Raw genomic sequence first — 23,720 nt, forward strand, 5'->3', positions numbered from 1 at the left:
TGGTATATTGTGCTGTGGTTTAATAATAATAAGTTTAAAAAAGTATACAAAAATACGTTTTTTTGCACATCAAACATCTACAAGTATCTGTAGGGCAGACAAGGTTTTATATATGACATTGTGGCTGTACATATGAGGTACAGTGTTAGCAAAAAGAAGGTCGTGTAGTAATAAGCAATTCACTTCCTCAAAGATTCTTCCTACACCTCGGAAATATTTAATAAATCATGGCTGCTTGTTAGTGAAAGATTTTGCAGTTTCGATTTAAAAAGTTGTGAAAGAATTGTAATGAGAGTCCTGTCCTTGGACAGCCAGAGCTTAGGTCAAAAACACTTTAAACTGTCACAGCCCCTCTGGTTGAATTACAAGACATATGATTTTTCTACACAGACATGTGACTATTTTAGGATGGAAACATTTCAAAATGTCAAAAAGAACAAGGAAAGAAAAACTGAAGAACCGGTAGTATGTGTGTGGGTAACCGATATATAAAGCTTTCCTTCATAAACAATCACAAAATGATTAACATTCTCATAATGTCTGGTAGTCTTCTGTCCTTTTTATCAGTTGTATTTATTCGTTTTTTGGAAAGACCTCAAACAAACCACCTCACCACACTCACACGTCACTACCAGCTCCGTGTTTCCCCAAAGAGAGGTGAAGGAACAACGATTAATGCGATGAACACATAGTACAGATAGATACTGATAGAAATGCACAGTAAATAAAATGCAATACCTCTGATGAGATGGCAACCGGCCACCTGTTCAATGGTATCCATTTGTAAAAGCTGTCGCAATCAACGGGCCCTAAAAGTGTACAGTTAGTGCTTTTGTCAGTATGCATTTCAAAGAGAGAAAAGTGAGTATCATATCAACTTCTTTTTTTTTCACAGCTAGCATGAATGTGAATGTTGTGATCATGTTGAGTAGCAGAGCAGGAGAATACTGAAATATCAAACCAACTCTTTTCACACTCTTGCAAGAAGAATGATTGCAACATTACAACAGGAAGAAAAAGCCACATAACACTAAAAGATATTAAAAAGAGTTAGATATGCTCTGTACAGTAAATGATTCATACTGCATTTAATAATGCAAGCTACTATAACAATGCAGCACTCAGATTACAGGATCTAAATACAAAATATGTAATAATACACACAATCCCCATTCATGCTAACATACACAAGTGATTTCATCTGAAAGAATGCAGAGAATAGGATCATAAACAGCCTTCAGTAAGATCAGTGTGCTTCTGACTATTGAATGGCTTTTATTACTGAGGCTCACTTATCAGGACACTGTGAGCTTTCCCACTGACAGGTCTGTAAAAAATGATTGGATTCAAACACAACAGTGAAAAGGAGAGAAGCACTTTCAGCAGCGCTTGCTTGTCTTTATCACCTCAATCAGCTAATTGCGCTCTAATTGTCTTGCATAAAAAAACAGTTAAGTTCATTAAAGCTTCTTCGCAGTAGCTGTTTTCGTACTGGCTAAAGGGATTAATAAAATCAGTGGAGCGTGAGACAGAAGGACAAATCGGTGAATCTGAAGTCATCCGTGAGCTCCTGAGATGACGATCTTATACGTGCTCGGTTCAACAGCGTCCTCGGTAAAGAAGTGAATTATGAAGCGCATTTTAGTTCTGAATCATTTCCTATTTTAATGTTCTGAATAGAGAGATCATCTCGGCTGGAGCAGGAAGTCAGAGGCCTGCTGCATCACCTCTGCTTTATTGATTCGCTGTGATTCTGAAGTGGTGATTTAGTCTGAAGTAGTATTATGGGCAAAAACTGACTCTCTGTAAGGGAATCAGAAGGCCCGGCTTGAATAATGTTGGTAAAATACACCACATATTCTTCACCCACCTCTTTCATAAATCAGCTGCACTCTGCTGCTTCAATATTAATCTCATCTCTTCTGAATTTTCTGAATTTCTTTTTGGGGGGGTTGAAAGACTTGTTCTATTCTCTAACTCAGTAATAAACTATGGCTACAAACTGTTGCAACAAATGGAAAATAATTGTAACAAATGGCCTCATTTCCATCTGTGAACTATCTGCTGGTAAATCTGCCTTGAAAATGAGCCAGCGTGGTGTTTCATAGCAAATATTTTGCTTCCTACACTGAGACCAGCAGATTAAAGCAGATAGCCAGTGGACCTAAAACAATTAATAATAGCAGCTTTGCTCAGGGAGGAAAAAGGCTTTAAAATGTTGGGGTTTTTTTCCCTTAAGCTCTGCTTTGTGTGGATATCATAAATCAATTACACACGGCTGCAAACATCTAAACGAGCTCTTTTACCTGTTTTGTACATTTGTGACACTATCCAATAGGATCAAGGCATTACAGCCGTATAGTGCAAGCGTCACATTTACAACATCCTTGCTAAACCGCCGCACTTAGTCCAACTGATTCAAGCGCACAACGTGATAAATCTCCTGTCGTACTTCTCAGAAAATGTGTGATTTCAGAATGCAGCATAAGCCACAGTTTGCCACAAAGGCTTAGATTTAAAAAAAAGAAAAAAGCACCACAAAAAACCACAACCAAAGGATCACCTAAATAAATAAATAGATAAATATCTGTTTACTGTAGCATGAAATTCAAGTTAATGATGTGGACTATAAAGTTTGGAACGAGCGTCTTCACCCTGTAGTCTTTTCGGTGCTCGCTCGCTGTACTAATGGGCTTGTCGTTATTCCGTCTCAGTTAAGCCATGCATTAATGAGCTTGTTCCAGAAAGCAGGTGTTATTTTTATAGTTTACACTGTGTCACTCAGTTCAGTCATGTAAAGCAGCACAAACATGCTCCGATGTGAACTGAAATCCTGCTGCACTTTGCTAGGGCCAGAAAATTCACACGGTAAAAAAATTTAATTACTCGGCGAGGTCGAAGGTAGGCTAACGTAAGAGTAAACAAAGTGCTGATTGGGTCTTCTTTCGGGGGGTTTGAGCCTTTTCCTTTATTGACAGTAAATAAGCTAAGTACATCAGATTTTACTTTGGCTAATTCAGTCTTTGGCTGCTCTCAGAAGACTGTCTTAGGAATGCTAAAAAACAGAGAGGGAGTAGTTTATGATGGGAACTGACTGCTAAGTCTCATTTATTTTGAATTTCAAAATAATCTTTGGTAAGCCATTACATATGTCTTTAGTTATCTAGCTCTTGCTAGGTTTCCACCCTGCATAAACTCAAACTGCTGCAATGTTGAGAATGAATCTGAATAGCTAAACTCTCTTCTTGGAGCTCCGTTTAGAAGTAAAGATGTTCCTACTGGCTTTAAGATGATCTCTCCGACACTTGGCCTTAGATCGGTTCACACAGAACACGGGGTTTGAGAGCACTACTTTAATGTCTTTTTCTTCATACAGTAAAAGGAAGGTGGGATTATTAGCACTCTGATGGGGAAATCCGTCAAAAAATCCTCTTTATTACCGTCACCTCTTCTGGGCTTTGTAGTCCTAACACTTAGGCACTGACTTGGCGACCAGCTGCTAACCGAACAGAGAGAAAAGAAAGTGCAACAGCATGTGGCCGAGCAAGCCTAACTGGACAAGGGCACTGGGAGACACAAAAACCTGTGTGGGAGCGTCGTCCTAGCGATGGAGTGAACTCCAGCTCTGGGACAGATGGGGTTCTAAAAATAAAAGAAATTTGTTCTGGGCAGGTGACGCAGGATCTGAAGTGAGGTGATTTGTGCAACAGCTACAGGGGAAAAACATTTGCTTTTGACACAGATAACTTACAGAGCTGCGATGGGGTTTAACACTGATGTACTACATTATTATGGGAGCCCTGAACCTGACAGCAGCAAAAATGCTTCCCTGGATATTTTCTAAGAGGCCGGCAGTGATTATTTTTAGTCAATTCAGTGAAAGAATAAATGCTACTTTTTATGCGAACACTGAGCTGCTTTACAGAATGTTGCAAGTGAAGCCCGTGTGCATTTTTTTTAGCGTCTAATTTTAGTGCAGAAGAAGAGGCACGAGGTGCAGTCAGAATTTTAGTACTTACTGTGATGCTGGGGCCAAAGCCAGAGCCAGGCTGAGGGCTAGCAGCACTGATGTAGTTGCCCACAGCTGAATCCTGGCTGCTAGGTCCATACAGGTCAGCCACAGGGCCTGGACTATTAGCGCCGGGGAAACCTCCGGGCCTTGACGGGTTGGCACCTGCATACAAACACAGCGAGGAGCGGAGCAGCTCAGAAACCCCCAACAAAGATCAGTATATCCTTACTCTTGTGACTCAATGGGCAAATTGAAATCAAAAGAAGGCATTACTGGATTCATACATTTGTCTTGAAGGGCTTGCTCATATTACAGGTTACTGTATTTGATACTGCACGTTCAATTTCATTTGTAATCGACTGAAAAATGGTGCAGGATTTGGGCTTAATTTCATACCAAACAAGCAAAATTAGGGGTGAATCCAGTATGAGATTCTAAATATAATCTACATGCTGCGTGTATTATGCACAGGAATAACATTCACTTTGTATAGTCATGCACAACACAAAACAGGCACGTTGCTAAAAATACTTCCACCATGCTAATAAACTAGTAAGGTTGCAGTGTAAATGTTGACATGCATAATGTGAAGGAGTACTTGTACAGCGACATCGGCTGTAGCATAAGTAGAGGAACACAGGATCATGAGGATCTGAATTTTTTGGTGAGCATTCTGAGCCCAAGAATTTGAAATACTACCTTCTATTTTCTTATATGATCTACAAGGTATAACCCCCCCCCCCAAAAAAAATCATATAATATTTAGCACTTTTCAGCTTTTTAGTCTGCAAGAGTAACTTCCAGCATAAAATAAAATGGGTATGTCAGGCAAGAGAAGGAGGCAAACGGGGGAAATATAAAAGCCTGACCCGAGTTCATCGGCAGGTCCAAACTTGTAGGGTGGGGGATAAAAAAGAAATACTGTACATGACTTACCACCTTTTGCCCTGTGAGTAAGAGCAACTCAGTATAATAAAATGCCTTTTGAAAATCCATATGCCTGCTAAAGGCCAATAACACTAGCAATACAAGGAAAAACAGCCGGGGAGAAAGAAAAATGCAGTGATCTCTTAACAGCAATCTCCTTTGCTGTCAGCTTCGCATAACCCTCCATCTCACCCTTATTCACAGACAAACTGTGAAAAAAACAACTGTGCAGCTGCATTAAAAAGAAAAATCCTCCGACCACAGAAAATGCTCCATCTTGTGTATATATATGAGCTCATGAACCCTGTGATGCCTGAGAGGAGGTCTTTGTAGAGCATGGAAAAAGACACAGTGTGACTGCTGTGGCTCCAACGCGCTTGATGGAGACACACGCACACACACGCACACGCATGGTAAACTAACTATCATTGTCACCTTGTTTAACGTATCACCGCTACATCTATCAAAGCCGCAACAGACAGGTTAGGTTCACTGGAAGCACCTCAAAGCATGCTTCAGATATTTATGTGTGGCACTCTAGGAAAATGAAGCCATCTCACTAAACATATATCTAGTGGAGTTGACACTGCTGTTTAACTGTAAGGACTTTAAACGGAGAGTTGCTAGTGTGCTTATCTTGCCCACACAGCCCCCAGTAGGCTGGCTTATTATATAATTAAGGTTTTTTTTCCAGTTGAAATGGCAATCCTCATTTCCTATAACTGGTGATTTTTATTGGAGTGCAGCTCACCCCTCTCTCAGTGAAAGTATTTTTTTAATGTAGAAGCTGCAGTGGTTTGTGCGTTTAGCCGAAAGAACGCCAAGCGCAATGTGGGTCAGACTCCACTGTAACGCATCTTTCTGTTATTATCTGGAATATACATCCTTTTTTCTTAAAGACAAAAAAAAGATTGGAGAGAAAATGATCGAACTTGTGTTTGTAACAGAAACGATCAGTTTAAAGAATTCATATCTTTAAATCTAATTTTCTGCCCTTTGAAGGGAGGAAGCTTTTAACCGGTTCTGTTTGTCTGTCTGCTTGTTAGCAATCTAGCATCCAAAGTTTTCAAGATATCATTTTCAAATGTTGTGTGACAGTAGATACCAATAACAGCTCGAGCTGATTCAATTTTAGTGAAAATTGGGTTAAGGTCAAGGTCACACCAAATGTAAAAAAAATTAAAAACCTTTATATTACGCACATGTTTTATGGATCGTCTTCAAATTTTAGAACAGTATACTAGGCCTCGGGGGACATGAGTACCTAGGTTGGCTAAGCATTTGACCTTGACCTTCATTGTAAGCACCAAGGTCAAAGTTGACCTTGAAATAAAATTTCAAGAAACCATATTGAATAATATATCTCATGAAAAAGCATGGAGAGAGATGTAAAACACATTTTTATTATTTTTTTTCATCCTACGATGATGATAGCCCTTGCATTTGGTGGGAGTTGCCATCTCCAGATGTTCTTCTATACTTGTGTAATTTATAAGTCAATTACATTTTTGTCAAACATTCTGATTTAATTTTATCTACTTCAAAACACCCACAACTAAATATATCACTGTCTCTGAATTTCCCATAGGCTCAAGGTTGGCTGCAGATTCCAAGTCTATTCCACAAACAACGCCCACGTAAATCGTGCTACGACGCAACTAAGCTACGCTGACTCACTCAGGATTTGAACGTGCCCTCTCAGGTGAGACAAGCCTCAGCTTCAACAGCTTCAACAACCCAAAGAATATTTCAGGGGCCATGCGTGCAGCAGAGACATATTCATTAGCTGCTGCTAAAGAACTGAGGCAACATGACTTTTGACCAAAACACCTCTTTACTTTAACTGCTCCAAATCACCTATCAAATACTATAAATCAGCAAGTCACTTAGCCTCACAATCGACAGACAAGGGCGATTGATGTGTACTTGCAGCGATGGGAAGAAATCAGCTCTTTCCCTCTACTATATAGATGTTTATCCCATCAAACAGTCCATGCTGCTTAGAGAATCTATAAGAAGAAAAGCGTTTTCTCTAACAGTTAGTGCTGATGTTGCTGCCTCACGTGCACAAGTATTATCACAAAAGCCTCAAACAATTCCTTTACAACTCCACAAAGTTACATCTCTGTAATTTGTTGTCTTTAAAAGGCTCGTCTTGTGCATTTTTTTGTCTGCTAGCTGTACTAAAGGTTACACAGACAGCCTGTAGTAAATGCCAACATCTGCCGGGGGCAGCTGGCCAACACTTTAACCATTAGGGGGAAAAATCTTGCCCGCACTCATGCCCTCAGCCCAAAAAGACTGACAGGACAAATCGCTTTGCTTTCTATATGTATATTTGTCTTTTTAAAAAAACCCAGTTATACTGTTGGGTGGAAACACAGTCGCAGTGGTGGTTGATTGGATGATTCTACACTGGGTTCCCATGATCTCATGACGGCATTCCACTAAGCAGGATTTCAATAAAAGAAGCACTGTTGGGACATCAAGTCAGTAAAAACACAGTCAAAAGACTGCCATCACCACAACACGCATTTGACATAAACACTGTTATTTTTAAAGTCAGCATATATTAAAAAATCCTGTCTGCTCTGAAACCAAAAATATTGGGTTGAAATTATATTTAATTTATCTGCATAAAGCTCGCAGTTACTGAAATCGCAACATGAACTACATTTGACTTAGTCTCATCCCTTGCTTTTTAACAGCTATGATTACATAAGAGAGAAGATCAGAAAAAAAGCACAGAAGAAGAAAATGTGCTTGTGTTGCGGAGTAATGGCTGTATTATGCAAAAAAAGTTGTCTATTAAGTGTTCAACACTGTACAGCATTTCTACCAATTTCACACACTAATAATACGGCAATCACTCTTACACTAAGAATACTTAAAGGGCTCGACTGAAAAAAAATGACACTCACTCCCACACTTGCTCTCTCCTTTGCTGTTCCAAATTAACATAAACCTGAGCTCTGTTAGAGTGGCCAGTGTACTCTCAGACATCATCAGTAGTTATTTGGTTCACATGCAAATGAAGGATTACATTCTGTATATGTTGACCCCTTATGTGCAAGCAGGGGCTGGAACATAACTTCACAAAGGAACAAAAGATCTACATTAAAAATTGGAGGAAAAAAAGGAGGAAAAACATGCAATGCTACTTTGTCAGCAAGACATTTTTTAATCATCATTTTTCAAGGGGATTTCTTTTCCTCAACAAAAGTAAGAGAAAATATGTATATGTATAATATATGTGTGTAAAAAAGATTAGATCATCTGCATGGAAAAATGTCATGAATCAAACTGAAAAGTCCAAAATGTGGATGAGATAGATGCTCAGATACAAACCTGGGTTCTTAAATTGATCCGGGCTGTGTAGGTGCTGTAGGGGGGAGTTGCAGGCGGAGGTGGCATGCTCACTGTGCAGCATCTGAGCCGCTTGGGGCCCCAGGGAGCCATAGTCAGCAAAGGAGCAGGGCCCCCCCTCTGGTCACTGGGCGCAGAGTAAAACCCATAATCGGGGAGGCCTGGGAGATACAGTATAGGGTGGGGAGGGGGAGGGGAGGGGACTCCATCATTGTGGAAATCAACTTGTTCATTGTCATAGTCAAAGTGTCCAAATTGATAAGCATAGCTCGATGGTGCGTTACACCATTTTAAGGTCACATCCTTATATTTTGTCTGCTTTAGTTGGCCCTCCCTGCCCTCCCTCCCCAGCAGCTCCTGCCATGTGGCCAGACCCCCCTGGCATACGGTCCGTGTTTGCTATGTTCAGCTATATTGTATATACACTAACTCGAAAATAATGGACGTATAAAATCATTCCCTGAAAGGATATAATTAAAAACTGCTCATTAACTTAATTGAAATGGACCAAAAGCAATAAATACAAAATACACAGTAAGGCCACAGCTTTGCATAATTGACCTGTCCCGGTGTTTGTTTGCAAGCATTAATGAGTGAGCTAAAGAAAATAAAATAAATATATCTAAGAATCATTAAAGAAAGCAGGTCAATACATTTCTCATTTCAAACCGACAGTTCTTACTTGACGTACCTGAAGGAAGCTTTTGTCATTTAAATGAAGAGAAACACAGAGCGCACCGATCGATAATTAATTTAAACCCCTCGTTTTTTTGGACCAATAAAAACTGATAAGGTTTTTATGTGAATGAGATACAGACACGTTCATGTTTATTGATGATAAGAATTCTCAAGTGTACTAAGTACTCTGAGCACGTCTCAGATTGGCCTCTTCGAATTCTTTCTTTGACACAGATGGTGGATTATCAACAGTTTAGAAAATGTCATTCAGCAATAAGTCGTGCTGACATTTATTGCTTGTTCTCTTAATCTGAGGCAAGCTGCTCATATAAAGAGTGCAATTAAAAGAAACTGCTCCTTCTCACACCTCTTTGATAAGAGAGTTAATCTACTCAGGAGGGACTGAGATTGGTGACACCGGCTTTTCCATGCTGGGTTTCCCCTGCTGTGTGTTTGTTTTTTTATTTGGGTCCTGGAGCGAATAGCCATTCAAAGCCACTTCACCTCTACCCATTCAGAGTGAGACAGTCCACTTCTGCCAAATGGAAAGTAAGCACCAGCCATGTTTCTCCCCGCCAATGCTTTTTAGCACTCTGATCTCACCACTTGTGGGCTGTCTGCCCACTCATCAAATTATAGGCTCCAAATAGGGCAGGCTTCCCACGTACGTCACATAATGCCTGACACATTGAACAAAGCTCAAGAAGCGATCATTCTATTTACTTCACTTAGAAAAATGTCACTGAAAATTGATTGGCCTTGCTAATGAGGAAAAGCTGGATCAATGGAATAATTATAATGGGGAAAAAACATTGACAATAGCACAAACCACGTTATTAGGGATTCATAAGGAATCCATTCCAAATATATCACCAGTTTAAAATGGTGCAAACTTGCCTTGTGAGTGTACAATAAAAAAAAAAGTCACTTTCATACGATATAAAACCGACAATAAAGGCAGCTGTAAATGAACCATATTGTAATCAGTGTGATCTTGTGAAGTAGCAGCATTAGGAAGGTGTAGATGGCATGCACACTCTCAAGTACATGTAGGTGATTTGCTGGATTTAGGTTGATAATTACTGTTATTATTGTTTAGACAAAACTGACATTAAACTACGGTATTAGGGCTACTGAAGCAAGAATAGTGTTAAAAGCAATCAGCTGAAGTGGGTGCATCTTTAAACCGCTGGCCAGGGTTGATATGAAAAATAACAAGAAGCCTTTAATTTGAGGTGAGGTTCCAACCCGGTGAGACCCTTTGTGTTTTTCTAAACTTTCCTGCTTACCCAGAAAACTAAAGTTTTATGTGAACAGAAGACTTCTTTTGCCCTCTGGGAAGAAAGTTTGTTCAAACGTGACAACTGCAACCACCAGTTGCAGCCAGAGGTCTTAAAATGATGTTGGATGATACTAAAAGAAGCTCACAACAACAATAAATGGAAAACTGCAACACAACAGACCAAAAAACATACAACAATCAACTGGGTTGAGGATCAGATGCAGATCCATACAGTTTATTACTCATTAAAAAAAGAAGAAGAAAAAAACCAAACACATGCCAAGGACAATAAACACCAATCTTATGCAATTTAGCCTTTAAAAGTATCAATTACCACAAACTGGGCAGGGCTCGGTTAGAGAAAAATAAGGGAATAAGGCACTGCAAATACTGGCAAATAAAATCTGAAACATTTAGAGCTCGCCGTTGGTGAGGGAGGCTCAGGTAGGAAACTGGCTTTGTTTGGCACAGGAGTACAACAGAGACACAAACATGCAGGCCCACACTCGCAAAGCCATATATTTTCATCAGTGGCTATCTGATCTGTTATGCAGGACGAGAATGGGCAGAGTGTGCCCACAGCTGCATGAGTATCACCGATCATATCGCTGTGCCTCAGACCGTCCCACTATTAATATTCACACAATCTATCCAGAACAATGGGCCTTTCTTGGACTCCTTTTTTCCACTGGCCACTAATTGGATGTAATTACTCATCTACAAAACAAATGAGCGTGTTGAGGTTGCCTTGGAGACTATATCAGGGGACCCAGCAGTGCGAATCGTTCGCAGGGCTTCATTTATACTGATAATTATCTTCCCTGCCCCCACCCTCTTTCCCTTCTGCCCTCAGTGACCAAAACCGGCTGTGAGGCGATAGAGAGGGGAGTGTCTTGCAGTCATCTGTTACTGACATCATTGGGGTGGCTCTCTTTAAGTGGATAAATGCCCTGTTCTCGGTCCCACTTTGCCAGGTGACTGCCTTTAAGGAGGAATCACAAACCTTGAAAGTAGTCTTCTTTTTTTCCCACAAGTTGGAAAATAAAAGAACCCCATAATCACACTGATGATAAAATATGGTCCCGTGGGTCTTCAGGATGTGAAAAGGTTTACCAGGAGTCTTTGTCAAGTTTGGGATCATTCTCATTTTAAAACCAGAGGAAAACATTTTGTCCACATCTTCTAATGTACAAGGAAGGGTTCGCTAAAAGGCCTCTGTTTGGAATTCTGATCGTCACCAAAATATTGACTTTTCATGTGCAAGAAGCTTTGAATATACATGAACATATCTGTTATTTACGCAGTCAACAAATACCAGGCATCGGGGAATATAAAAATCTATCACCAAGTTCTGCAAATAGAAATTTTCATGCAGCCACTCCTCCCTTTCCCTTGCGGCGCCAGCGAGATTCCTCGGTGGCCATCAAACCACATCACTCTGCAGAAGATGTCAATAAACCTGACATGCTGCTTCTCAAATTAGCTTTGAATTTTAGAGCTACCATAATTAGCTTTTCCATTTTCACCAATGTCATTTAAAAATAGCGTGAAAGAAACTAACAGCTCTTTTGCTGTCTAGCCTTGCTTTCACTTTCCATTTGAAATAATCTTTTCTGAATGAATGGCTGAGTAATTAACAGCACTAGACACCCTTTTCAGAGAGCACAGACATTTCATAAATAATACATATTTAATGTCTTGTCATTTTGTGTTCAGAGAAGCTTGGCTAATGAATTTTAACAGATGATTTCTTCTTGCATTTACTCACCCATACTGAGGCCTCTGTTTTCTTTACTTTTCATTTTATGCCTGCTCTTGCCTTTTCTTGCCACTCGTTCAAGTAACGGGCAAACTTAACAGAGATATGGATTTACCTTGGGGAACGACTTGGGGAAAGTGCCAAGCGCCAAGAGAAAGTGTGAGCGCCGAATCACGGGCAAAACAATGTGCAACAGTGAAAGAAATCCACTCGCACTAATTTGCAGCAGCAAAGCCCAGACAGGCCATGCTAAATGATTTTAATGCAGATTTTAACCTGTGAGGGATCAGGTCTAGTTGGGACTGAGAAAGGGCGCTCGGTTATCGACAGTCGGCGCAGATTATCCCATTGTGAGCAGCCCTAGAGCTGACAGCGCTGGCCTTTTGGCTAAACACATTTTTTTCAAACATGTCTGGTCAGGCTTAAGTGGTCTGAAGAAATCTAAGACTCTCTGTGAGTGAAATCTGAGCGCGATGCTGGCTACGTCTAATGGTCATTTAGACACAGAGGGAAGAATATATGAATAAATCAAAGAGAAACCGACTCTTAGAGCAATGCAGAGATTGTACGTTAATGGGTTGCTAAATCTCACATCCATTTATTTCACGTGTTATTGTTAGGGTGGAGTAGACTGCAGACGCTCCTTTTGTCTGCTCCCTCGTTCACAAAGGGTCACCATAGCAGGGTTGCATGTCTGAGTTTGCAGTTTTACTCCAGATGCCCTTACCGACACAACCCGAAAGGGTTTTTTTTTGTTGTCTCTGACTGGAAGTAAACCAGCAACCTGTAACGTGTAAACCACTACAGTATGTAGCCACATAGTGTGGAGAAAACTATGCAATTTGCTTCTTTTTGTAAAGTAAGCATTCTGCAGTGTGTTAGGCATTCTGAAAATAACCACATAATGCACTTATAAAGACGTATCGAACACATACTGTATTTCTAATTTGAAGTCACAGAACTGACAGCAAAATACCTTCCTAGCATTAAGTTTTCTTTGAAGAGTGTGTTATTCATGCAGCCCCTGGAGGGCAGAGCGGTGATGTCCCCGAAGGCCTGTGCCTGTAACCTCGGAGCATCTGCTCCCCACAGCTGTGAACCACCGCTTTGTGGTGGAGGTGCAAAGGGACGCTTTGCCCTCCCCGATGTGTCAAATCTTTCCCTGGGCCTTAGACAAAAACCCGAGCAGGATGGGCTTGGCATGCCTGCTCATGTTATTTTGCAGCAAATACATGTAAAGTGCTTCTGGCCTCAGAGCTGAGCTCTGCAGATTAGCATCTGGGACAAATGGACCCATGCTCACTAAGAGCCAGACTGATTAAGCCTCGTGCACATAGCCAGTCCTACTCTCCTCTCAGGCACTGCAGAAGATCACAGAGCTTGTTGGGAGGAAATTGATAATAATCTTAACTTGGAAATGACTGTCACTTTTCCTTTCTTTTAATCGCTGGGAAATAAAAGAGGTGGAAGGAGAAGTGAGATGAGAAAACGTGAGATCAGAACAAAGAAGAGGAGCAGCTAACTGAGGGGAGGAATGGGTTTTAAATGATGTGAAGACTATCCTAAATCCCAATAAAACTGGCAGGGCCACCTCTGCAATTTATACTGCAGCACAATTTATTCATAGGCCTGGCCACAGCCACTCTATTTCAGTTTCGAGCACCTGAGTCAAGTCAGACATACTGTACATAGCAAGTACCCAGACCTGTAAATGCAGTTAGATGTGCTTTGTGTACACTGCAGGTAGAGCCGAGATCTGAGACTGACATTTGAGCTTCTCAGAAAGCTCAGAGGGACTCAGGAAAACACTCAACCAGAGTACACTGGGACCTTTGAAGTTCCCTGGACTGTCAGAACCATCTGCATCAGTTGCATTTTCTCAGTTTTCATCTGACAGCGCACAGGAGATTTCACATAAGTCTACTTTAAAATGGAGAAAGAGTACCAGAATGAGGAGGAAAGAAGACCTTAAAAAGAATGGCTAAATTACTAACTTTCTCCACATGTTTTATTAATTAGATATCCATTTATAATATTTAGAGTGATGTTCTCAGCGTGCATTTCAACGGTCAGGTTGCTGTTGACATGTATGTCTAATTTTTACCATTCAGTTCCCCAATAAACTACCTGTCGGTCTTAATAACTGTGGCAACAATGGCTCCTTTTCTCTTTACTGGTTTGTTCTTCACATAAACAGCAGAGGTTAAAGTCTACGTGTCTAAAATACAGGCAAATAAGTAATTTCCTCAATGCTGGCCTAATATACAGATGCTCAGCCTTTCCAACTGCTATAATACGACTGCCTTTTGAGACCTCCACTGGCACCCAGTCATAGCTTGATACCAGCCTAAAAATCCAAGTATGGGCTGGCACCTTTCCACCTCCAGGCAATGGTAAACTCTGTCAAGTAGCCACATCTCTCTGATCTACTTCTCGCCTGAAGCTACAGTTTCTCAAACGTCCCCAAAAACACACATCAAGAATACCCCTCAAGCGTTGTTGCACTTGAGAGGTGCAACATACTACCTGATGGGGATCAGAGTAGCAAAAAAAAAAACACCTGTTCAAATGCACACCAAACACCAACCTTTTGCAAAAAACCCCCACTTGTTATTACACCAACCACAGCTTTAGTTTTTTATTAGCCCGTCTGAGTAGTAACCGTTAACTCTGTATTTTATTTTTTCCCCCTGCTGACTGGCAGTTTTTATTGCCTGGAAACAGGCAAGAAAAGTAGTGCAGTAGTGTTAAAATATATAGTGCAAAAAAAAAAAAAAAGATTAAGCAATAAAACACATGGTAATAGATCAAAGAAAAAGTGGCACGGGCCCACTTAGCTGTGTCTATGGTTTCCTGCAGGAAGCAGGCCACTGCCATCCAAAATACACCTTGTCATCAGCAGTGGTCTGTCGCACAGAGAGAGGTCAGCGTGCTGTCATTTTGTCTGCTGAGCACTGGGAGTCGGGCGAAAGTGCCCTCTGTCACTGATGGAAAATGTCTTCCTCATTTTCACAACACTCTCTTTGTGTATCGCTGACAATCTCCAAACAAGCCTCGCCCTACACAAAAAGCTTTCCTGTAGCATTCCACTTATATCTCGTGATTATTAAGTGTGCATTTTTACTTTTATTTCAAGCCTGCGGCATCCGGTTCAGGTGAAATATCATCGCCGATTCTTCTCTCCTCCTGGGTCAAAGTCCACAAGCACATATATAATATGTGGTGCTCTATGGAAACTGTAGGTGGAGTCAAAGAACACGGAATCCACATGTACGTCTGCACTAAACGTGGAGAATTTAGCAAAAATGGAAGCAAGAGCATTGCTATTCCTGGGCTGACACCCCGGTCCGATCGTGCTGCAAATTAAACGTTACGACGGGACGGAGATGCAGCAACGTCCCCAGACGATACACACAGAGAGGAAGGTCAAGTCTAAATAACCTGTGTCCTCTGTTTGGTTTGTGTCTGCGCAGAGAGGAAAGCACTCCATGTATTATTCCATGCTGCGTGTTAATGGCGTCATCTTGAGGACTTCTAATAAATCATTAATCAATCATTTGCGACTCAAAAGCCAGATAAAGCCAGATAAAGAGCTGTGCTCGTTGGATCGTCAAGAAGCATTGTTAAGTTTTTCTCCCGAGAACTGAGCGGATACTAAATGGCAACAATACAACAGAATACAGCTGCTTTAGACCTGCTGACATTTTATGAGCTCAGTCAAATTATGCTCATATTCCACATTTTGCTGCTGTTATTATTGTTGTTCCATTTTCTGCTTTTCAGACACATTCTGCCATTTTTCTGAAGAGTTCTCCTTAAACTGTCTCGTGGCTGTTTAAGTACTCTAAAACAGGCCCATGATGTCACTGTTTTTCACTCTGACACCCCTCCCCTCAGCCCCTGTTCATAATCATTTACTTGTCTCCCTTCCATTTGCAGCTGTCAGAATTAAACTGTACATAATAGCTGCCATCACGTCTCTTGCTTCCTGGCTGCTGCTAACCCCAAATCAACATTCCTGCTTCTTAGTGATGTTCATTGCAATTGTTGGTTAAGTTCTTTGTTTTCAAAATACAAAATCAAATAGCTTGATGTGAGAGAAAGAGCATCTGATTGGCTTCCAGTGTTCCCTCTGTTGATTTGAATTAAGTTCAAATGAGAAGAAGAGCGTGAGCTTGCTTGTCTGCATTCGTGTGTGCGTGTGTGCAGGTAGTGTGCGCCCGTACTGTAGCTGTCAGTGTGTTCATGTGCAATAGTGTGCATTTCACATCACAGCACATGTCATTAAACAGCAATTGTCTCCTGACTTTATATCTGTAAGCCACTGCACAAACCAGGCAACATCTGAGTTACAATTAAAACACATTTGCTCCAACAAGCTTCAAATAGTATGTCTGATTAGGAAAGACAGTTTTTCCTCACTGCCTGGAGGCTGTGTGTTCAGTCAGGGGAGCTATTATTGACAGCTATTGAATGATCTACAGTTGTAAGGGTGGGGGAAAAAACAGGATGTCTAAATGAAGCCGACAAGCTGATCAATGCTGTTTAAGACAGAAAGAAACTTGCATCCTGTTTTTTTGGTACAAATCTCTTGGCAGATATTCATCTGCTTGCGAATGGGGTGTGTGCCGTCAGAACGCTTTACTCGAGTGCGTGTGTACTTAAAGTTGATCTCTACAAGCAGGCAGCTAAAGCACCGACTAATCTTTCCAATTTCCCTATTAAACGTCTGTATTTACAGATATAGAGCAACACAGGATAAGCTGATGTTCGTAAAGAACCGACACAACGGTGATCACAAAGGCACCCGAGGTTCAGGGTGCTTTGATGATCAGGTCGTAAGAAAAGTGTCTGGGAGCAAAAATGACTGCCATTACTGTAATCCACTGCTTTCTCCTCATTTATTTCTTTTAAGAGACAATCCACCATTAGACCAAACATTACGCAACTTAGTTTAACCTAAATGACAAATATCTGGACGAGACAAAGGAAAATGTCCATTCAGGTAGCTTAATACTGAGACAAACTGGAAATTCATTACCTAGCTTCATGGATTACAATATTCTCAATTTTTGAATCTGAAAATATTTATAGACATACTCTGAGAAGAAGATATTAAGGAAAGACTTTTTTATTTGCTCTAAGCTGCTTTTAGATCAGATTTTCTTGCATGTGTAACCATTTCTTATTAATGCTAAAACCCTGAGAGCTTCGAGTACAGATGTTTTAGACCGCGGATCGCCTCTTCATTAAGGTTTTGCTTCAGAAATTTCCTCCTGGGAAGACTTTTACTGTCTCAAAAGTAAACAGGGCTATGTTATCATACATGAGCGGAATTCATATTAAAATTTGTCGTGCTTTGTCATCAGCCCTTAAAAATCTTCCAGATGAGAGAATTGGAATTAAAGCGGTACTGCTTCATGTTTTAGAGTGATCTGGAGCGGCTAGGGCTATGTCTGAAAGGATGTGTATGTAGATATTTTGGATTAAATATGTATGTCAGCCTAAATTCAAAATGTTGCCAAGTGTGTTGGGGGCTGAGGGGACTATGTCTATGGGGGGAAGCAGAGCAGGAGAAGTTGAAGAGAGCAGCAGCCACACAGAACATGGACAGAGCGTTTACCTGGCCCTGTGCTCTGTGGGTACGCCAAGTAGCCGCCTCTTCCACGGGCCCCCCTACCTGAGCCACGCGCTGCCGCTACTGCCGCCGCCGCCACCGGTCCATATGCTGTCGCTGGGAAGCCTGCAGGCACATACACACACACATATACACACGCACATCACTTCGTGCACAGAGATGAGTACCTCCCAAAGCTACAGGAGAATGTTGATACCAGTGCTGAGCTACAGGATAAAACTATAGCTTTCACAGACAGGGGCTCGTGTTAGGTCGACATCTGTCAGCAGTCTCCTACAGAACACAGAGTGAGATTCAAAACCCCGCAGACCTGCTCGATCCACACACACAGAAACAAAACGATAGCCACGAGCAACTCACGGAATAAAACGATCTGAGAAAAAACAGAGACACGTAGGTCAGCTCTGTCAAATCCAACCTGGCGTGTGAGAAGGTTAAGATTTTAAATGAGTCACCTAATAACTCAAATAAATAATCTCCAAATTGCTTCATATACACAACATTTGATTTCTATGTATTCGAAATGTCATGTTTAGCAATATAATCCACATGCTCTTACTGTAAAGACTATATTTTTGGACTAATACAGAAAAATATACTGATGATGATACATGTAAGAATGAATATATGAAAAATGTATGACCTCTAACTATATAAAGGTACATCTCTGCAAATGTGTAGGATTGTATTCAGCTACAGCACAAACCCGTGTAAAATCTCTGATTACATTAGTGGAAGAATTTGGCTCTGGGGGTGTTTATGTCACATGCTTTGGATGAAAGATTATAGCCACTTCTGAGCTGCATAGACATGGGCATAATGGCCCTACCTCTGGGGACCATCCCTGCATTTTGTTCGGGAGTGCTCCCAATTACAGCGAGTGTCTATGGAATCAGAATAATCCACTGTAATGCAGTCCACATTTTGATTTTTGATTTTTTTTGTCTGGCTATTCGGGTGGAAGATATATAGCAGAGAAAAACATTTCCCACAATCACACGAAGGCATCTCTTGGATGATTTGTCACTCAGAGGAGATTTCCATCTGTGAGCTTATGTGAAGACTGAACAAGTCTTTTGTGTTTGTTTATTCTCATGTAAATACTTTACTTATGTAAACATTTATACTCCGACGCTGAGATTCTTTAAGCTCGCCACTTTAAAGCACGTCTAAAGGATACACTCACTCAGAAATCAGGCAGTTTGTGATACACTAATAAAATCAAGGCTTTAATTCCATGCAAATATAAATCCACTTTTTAAGGGTCTGATTATTCCAACAAATATCAGCCTAATAATCAGACTGTAATTAAGCCAACACAGTATCTGTGAATTGTAATTACATTGTTGGCCTTAATGAACACAGTAGCTAGAGGTGGCTGACAGAGACTAGTCCATGCCCAGGGCTTGGGCTCTCAGCACAGGAATGGCATGTCATTAGTATGGGTGATGAGATTCCTCACTCTGGGCTCAACACCTTCTATGCCTAATCAGCCTCCTAAAATTATCTCCACAGGAAATGCTTTCCTCACTAGCAAAGAAATGATCTCCAAATTCCCTCAATTGGAGTTTTTCTTGATTTTTTCCCCCTCCTTTCGTTGATATGTGCGCATGTGTGTTTTTTGTGTGTTCTGGCTATATTCTGCAGACTGTGGTTTAGACATTACAAAATGGCACAAGACACCTCAGAGGATTATTTTTTTTGAATGCTGTGGAGGTGAGAGGAGCACCAGCGGGTGACCTATTTTCCGAGCCAGCCTTGTACTGCTATTCCACGAAGAGGGACTCACACAAAAGACTGATGAGACAGAGGGAGGGATGGGGGGGGAGGTGAGAGGGCAGGGTCAGATGAGCTGCAGCCAAAGAGAAAAACACATAGCTTTTCATCAGCCGCCCGAGAAGGAGGTAATTCACAACTCTGTCGACACAATATGACCATGAATGTGCGAGTTGGGTGTGAGGTGCCATCATGCTGTGACTGGTAGGCAGGTGAAGAAGAAAAAGAAATGCCACTTTTCCCCCGACTATCTAACAGCTCAGGAGAGAATAACAGACTGAAGTAGCGTAGTGAAAGGAGAAAAAGGACACACAAAAGACAACAAAAAAGGCGACTTAAATCCACCCCGCCTACGCTACTGCAGCTGCACCACACCTGAAAACGACTCCAAGAGCTCAAAACGGTAATCTCCGCCTCTTTTCACTAAAACACAAATCGACTCTGAAGCTATGCTAATGACGGCCATGCACCCCTGAATTTCCACTTACAGTGTCCCTCATGGTTGATGTGCACAACAGTGCACTCTCCACCTCTTTCTCTCTCGCTCCCTTTTTCCTAAGTGCTGAATCTATCTTCCCCTCACTGCCATTGTCATGACACCCCCAATAGACCCACTGGCTTGGAAGTTAGTTGCGGGCAAAGTTGTGGTGAGAGATTAACTTTGCAGGATTAGGTGGGTTAATTAATAGATGGCTGCTGCTCATTGTTTTGTGCTCACGCTGTAAGAAGCCACCCAAGAGAAGCGCTGCAGCATTAAATCAATTTCATGGCCCTTTTATTACTGAGGAGATAAAGCCAATATTTAGCTTTCAATTCTTCACAATTATTGGGCCCCTGCTTTGCCACTTGAGTGGCTGCGCTTGGCTGGGGACAAGGACACATCTGTTTATGAGCTGTGGAGGCCCGGGGGCCTTCGTGTCCGGACTCCAGGGAACTGTCCTCAGCTTTCGCTCCTCACAGAAATTCAGCCTTCCTCGAGAATGCACACAAAAAGGAAGAAAGATTAGACCTAAAGAAAGATGAGGACTTTCACAACTGTCAGAAGCTTAAATATTTATATGTACAACTACAGTTTGTCAAAACTCCTTAGTTATCATTCTCTGTAGTAATGCTAACTTAAAGTTTTACCTGACCATGCTAGTCTTTCCTTTAGAACTTTCACATTAACTTCTAATAATTTCTTCTGCTTGAACTGCCACCATTATATACAGCATGTAAACATATCATTCACTGCATAAAATAAACTTTTGGCTAAAGGAACTCAGTAAACAGAATGACATATCAAACACGTCACATCATTGGATCTATGCTGAAGGTGCAAAATGTGGATCCAGAGCACTATACTTTACTACTTTATGCCTATGAAGTGGCATTTTTCTTGGGTGCACGGCAGCTCCTTTTCTAGCTGCACCTGTATTTTGTGAGTCTCTGTGAAGTTGACTGTACTGAAGTAGGTGGAGAGGCGCAGTAGGGGCAGTGTCGGTGGTGATCAAACAGCACAGTGCAATTTTTCTGTCAAGGATTTCTGGGATTTTTGCTTGTTGGAGTCTGGGTCAACAGTTTTGTTTTTTCTATTACAAAACTGTCAAAGCCCTTTAACAGTAATCTGATATCCAGCAAAGGAGAAAAAAATCAGGAGAAGTGGTTAGTAAAATTAATTCTCGCCACTATTATAAACACTGATGTGCCTCTTTTTGCCTGATGTTGCCATTTTTTCAAGCTGACCCTAAGTCAGTTGATTCATGCTGACTCTTAAATATCGATCTATCCGGATAATACTCTTTTTTCAACTTGATCTTGACTTAACCAATGCGCCATTTCTGATACATCTCTGCAGATCTTTTCTGGCACACTGCCTTTCTAGCCACAGACTCACTTTCTGAACCCATTACTCAGAGAACATCACAATGAAAAGTTGTTGCATTATGCATCAATAAGGTCCTATTTATGTCCTACTAGTCTGACAACAGCTTGACTGATGTTAATGTAATCTGCACTGTTCTTTGGCCCAAAACTGCCAGCAGCAGCTCCCCTGTCATTGACAAAGCAGCTCCATCAGTCACAGAGCACTCTCCTCATTTCTCCTATAAGAAGAGTGTCAACTGACTAATGCACAGGAGGAACCCAGGGACAGAGGATGCTTCTATGGATATGGATCAAATATGCTCAAACTTTAAAATCTTTATGAAACTGACAATTATTAAAACCAACAACACTATAACTTAATTTTTAAGTGGAAATCTAAAATGCTGTCAATACAATCTATAAACATGGTCTCTTTAGAAAGTGTTAGTATTGTTCTGCATCAGTGTTTTCAAGATTTTAACATTAAATTTGGGATTAGAGAAGCAGCTAACCAGGATTAGCTTGCTGGCTAGCAGACTTTTCATGCTAAGCTGCTTAACACAGTAGCTTGGTTCGACAAAAGGGGCCGGCGAACAAGGCTTTCAGCCTGCTACAGCCGATTTCGGGGGGCAGACAGAAGGAGTAAGACAGATGAACAGCGAAGAGCGCTGATGAGTGAGACAGATGAACCGAGAAGACCAGCAGACACATCAGTAGAAGACAAAGAGAGGAAAGGACAAAGATAATGAGAAATAGAGGGAGACATAAGGCCAGGACTCTGGTGTGCCATTCATTTTCATGGAATTCTGGTTTGAAAACCCCCCCCCCATAAATCTCCTCATTTAGGTAAATAGAGAAACAGAGCAATAAAATGACACATTTAATTTAGTTATTGTTAATAAAGTGAAGATTTAACAAGAAAAAAAATCTCATGCAAATTAAAAAAAAAACAATCTTCCTTTTCAAAATACTGAATTATTGATTGATTGCCACTTAAGAAGGCCAAAAATACATTACATTACATACATTAAAATCCAATATATGTCTTAACAGTAGTTTTACTAATAATGTATGGATTGCATCATTTTAAAATGTAGTAAATTGCCTGCTGTGAACCACCTGTATGTTTAACTCTCCTTCCGCGCGCTTCACATTTCTGATAAATTGTTGCATTAATTTTAAGGCCAAAACCAACTTTTACAGACAGGTACGAGAGCGCAGACTATCATTAGCATCACAGTGGATTCCTTTTTCACACATCGGGTTTAACAAGCAGGAAAACCTTAAATTTATGGAATTCACATAGTAGTCTAGACTGCCTTTTTGGTAGTCCTTCAATAACCATGAGGTTGATGACTGATAGCTGATAAGTTACACACCCACACACATTTATCAAGTTAACACTGGTAGAATACACTTTGTATGGTTGAAAGCTTAAAAAACAGCTTGAAAAAACATTCCCCTCTAAGGTCAGGACTGAAAATGATTTAAAAAGCAGCCAATATTCAAAGAACAACTTTGAAACAACTTCAAAAAGCCTGCAGAGCACTAAAAAAGGAAAAACTAGATGAAAGTATGGCCTCTCTAATGCAAAATATAAAGAAATTATGGGTCGCTCAAGACTTTTGCACAATTTCAAAGTTCAAGGAAATCTTACGAATAAATCAAAATATTAAGTTGCAACCAAACAGAAAAGACAAAGGACATGCTCATAATTCAAAGAGAGGTCTGAAGAAGTAACAACCCAGAAAACAAGAGGCTAAATAATTATAAAACAATAATAATATATTAAATAAGTAATAATAATAAATTTAAAAAATGGCTGAAAGCGGCAATTTTCATCTGCACTTTAATCTAAAATTGATCTGCTGTAAAGTTGGGGGAAATTTAGGAGAATATTTCTACATTTGAAGCGTAAATGTAAACTGTTCAACAGATTTGGAGTAAAGAAAGTAGATGAAGAATGAAAATAGTGTCTCTGTAATTTTAGGTTGAACTTCCTTTTTGATTGATGCTGCTTCTCATCAAAACTAACCTGATTTTGTAGTTACCAAAGCAAACAAACAATCATATGTCATGAAACATGGAGGAGAGGTGTAACATGGCCAAAGAAAGCCTGGTGACAATCCTGATCATTTTCTTCTGTGAAACTGGGTGTAAGCGTTTTGGTGGCAGATGGGCTCAGAGTGGCCTTCTGGTTATGTTTCTGAATTGCATTTGCATCATTTGAGTGTTGTTGAGTTTTTTATTTAGTTTATTCAGAATAAATTTAGTTTAGCTGACGCTCAGAGCTGCTTTGCATAGTGGGGTCTACACTGCTTAGTAGTTTATATGTCTTAAATAATAAAAAGGATGACTCATAGAAGAGATCTTAGCAAATTCATTGTAAAATAAATAAAAGGAAATTGCAAATGACCTATAAGAAGTTCACTGTAAG

At 40.6% G+C, this 23,720-nt stretch overlaps 1 protein-coding gene across 1 annotated transcript in view; it reads right to left on the minus strand.

Annotated features, from left to right (window-relative positions):
• The window catches only part of msi2b (musashi RNA-binding protein 2b), a 258,025-nt gene that overhangs the window by 6,493 nt on the left and 227,812 nt on the right, over positions 1 to 23,720 (minus strand). Inside the window, 5 exon segments of the mRNA XM_019363878.2 lie at positions 739 to 809; positions 4,020 to 4,174; positions 8,288 to 8,419; positions 8,422 to 8,466; positions 17,648 to 17,767. Coding sequence (XP_019219423.1) covers positions 768 to 809; positions 4,020 to 4,174; positions 8,288 to 8,419; positions 8,422 to 8,466; positions 17,648 to 17,767 — 494 coding nt within the window. The 3' untranslated portion in view covers positions 739 to 767.

This window comes from Oreochromis niloticus, linkage group LG10 (genome assembly GCF_001858045.2).
Source record: "Oreochromis niloticus isolate F11D_XX linkage group LG10, O_niloticus_UMD_NMBU, whole genome shotgun sequence".
Classification (NCBI taxonomy): domain Eukaryota; kingdom Metazoa; phylum Chordata; class Actinopteri; order Cichliformes; family Cichlidae; genus Oreochromis; species Oreochromis niloticus.